Source organism: Austrofundulus limnaeus, unplaced genomic scaffold (genome assembly GCF_001266775.1).
Source record: "Austrofundulus limnaeus strain Quisiro unplaced genomic scaffold, Austrofundulus_limnaeus-1.0 Scaffold690, whole genome shotgun sequence".
NCBI lineage: Eukaryota > Metazoa > Chordata > Actinopteri > Cyprinodontiformes > Rivulidae > Austrofundulus > Austrofundulus limnaeus.
This window is the reverse complement of record NW_013953092.1, coordinates 107,314-108,184: the sequence shown is the minus strand read 5'-3', so window position 1 is coordinate 108,184 and position 871 is coordinate 107,314. Positions and strand designations below refer to the sequence as shown.

Genomic DNA, 871 nt, shown 5'->3' with positions numbered 1-871 from the left:
ATGCTGAAGGTAGTGAAAAATTAGTTGTAATCGCCCTTTAGTCATTTCCCGAATCGGAAGCTGGAATTGGAAGCTCAGAAGATCTGAGAAGAAAATAACTTACAACACAGGACGATCAGGAACGGTTGAAGGTTCCACATCTTGTGTTCTTCAGGAGGAAAGCAGATGAGATGGTAAACTCCTCTGTGAAACGTTGTGAGGAAGCAGACCGTTTCATGCTGTTAACATGGTGGCTGAGTTTCACACAAAGCATGAGTTAATTAAACTAACCAGTAGGATATTTGTTCACTCTGCATGTTTCAGAGGACTCAGCTCTGTAGCGTCACCTGGTGGCAAATGTGTGTAATGCTGACCATTAAAGATATTTACTAAATCCTCAGAGCTCAGACCTTAAAATGTTACAACACAATTACTTGGGAATTTAATATTAAGAGTTTGTTTATTTGTTTTATTTAGTTCAAACTAAATAATTTTAACACAAGTTTGTGTTACCTTTTAGTAATCTAGGTCATAATGTCAGTGATGATCATTTCCTGTTTACGGTTTCCTGGCTGCTAAAATGTGGCTGAGCTGTTGGWGAAGTAGGCTTCAGTTCAGCTTCGTGTGTTTGTTTCAGGGGAAAAATCAGTTTATGAATTATGTTGAAAAGAAACAGTATATCCAGGACTGGTACTAACACAGACAGAGAGAACTGTTCACAAAAATACATGTTAATCAACGATAAACATAAAGCAGATTCTACAGGCTGTCAAATATTTTACAGTCATGCTTTATCTTTATTGTGGCCGGCTCTGACTAGTTTTATATAAATACTTGTTTGTTGTTGTTTGTGTTCTTCTGATCATCTGAGTTATGTAACGAAGGTGTAGCT

The 871-nt window shown here is 37.2% G+C and overlaps 1 protein-coding gene across 1 annotated transcript in view; it reads right to left on the bottom strand.

The window, feature by feature from the left end:
- LOC106531908 (CMRF35-like molecule 1) overlaps positions 1-278 on the bottom strand; it is a gene marked incomplete in the record, with an annotated part of 10,283 nt that extends 10,005 nt beyond the window's left edge. Inside the window, 1 exon segment of the mRNA XM_014027854.1 lies at positions 104-278. Coding sequence (XP_013883308.1) covers positions 104-140 — 37 coding nt within the window.
- Positions 279-871: the final 593 nt, after the last annotated feature.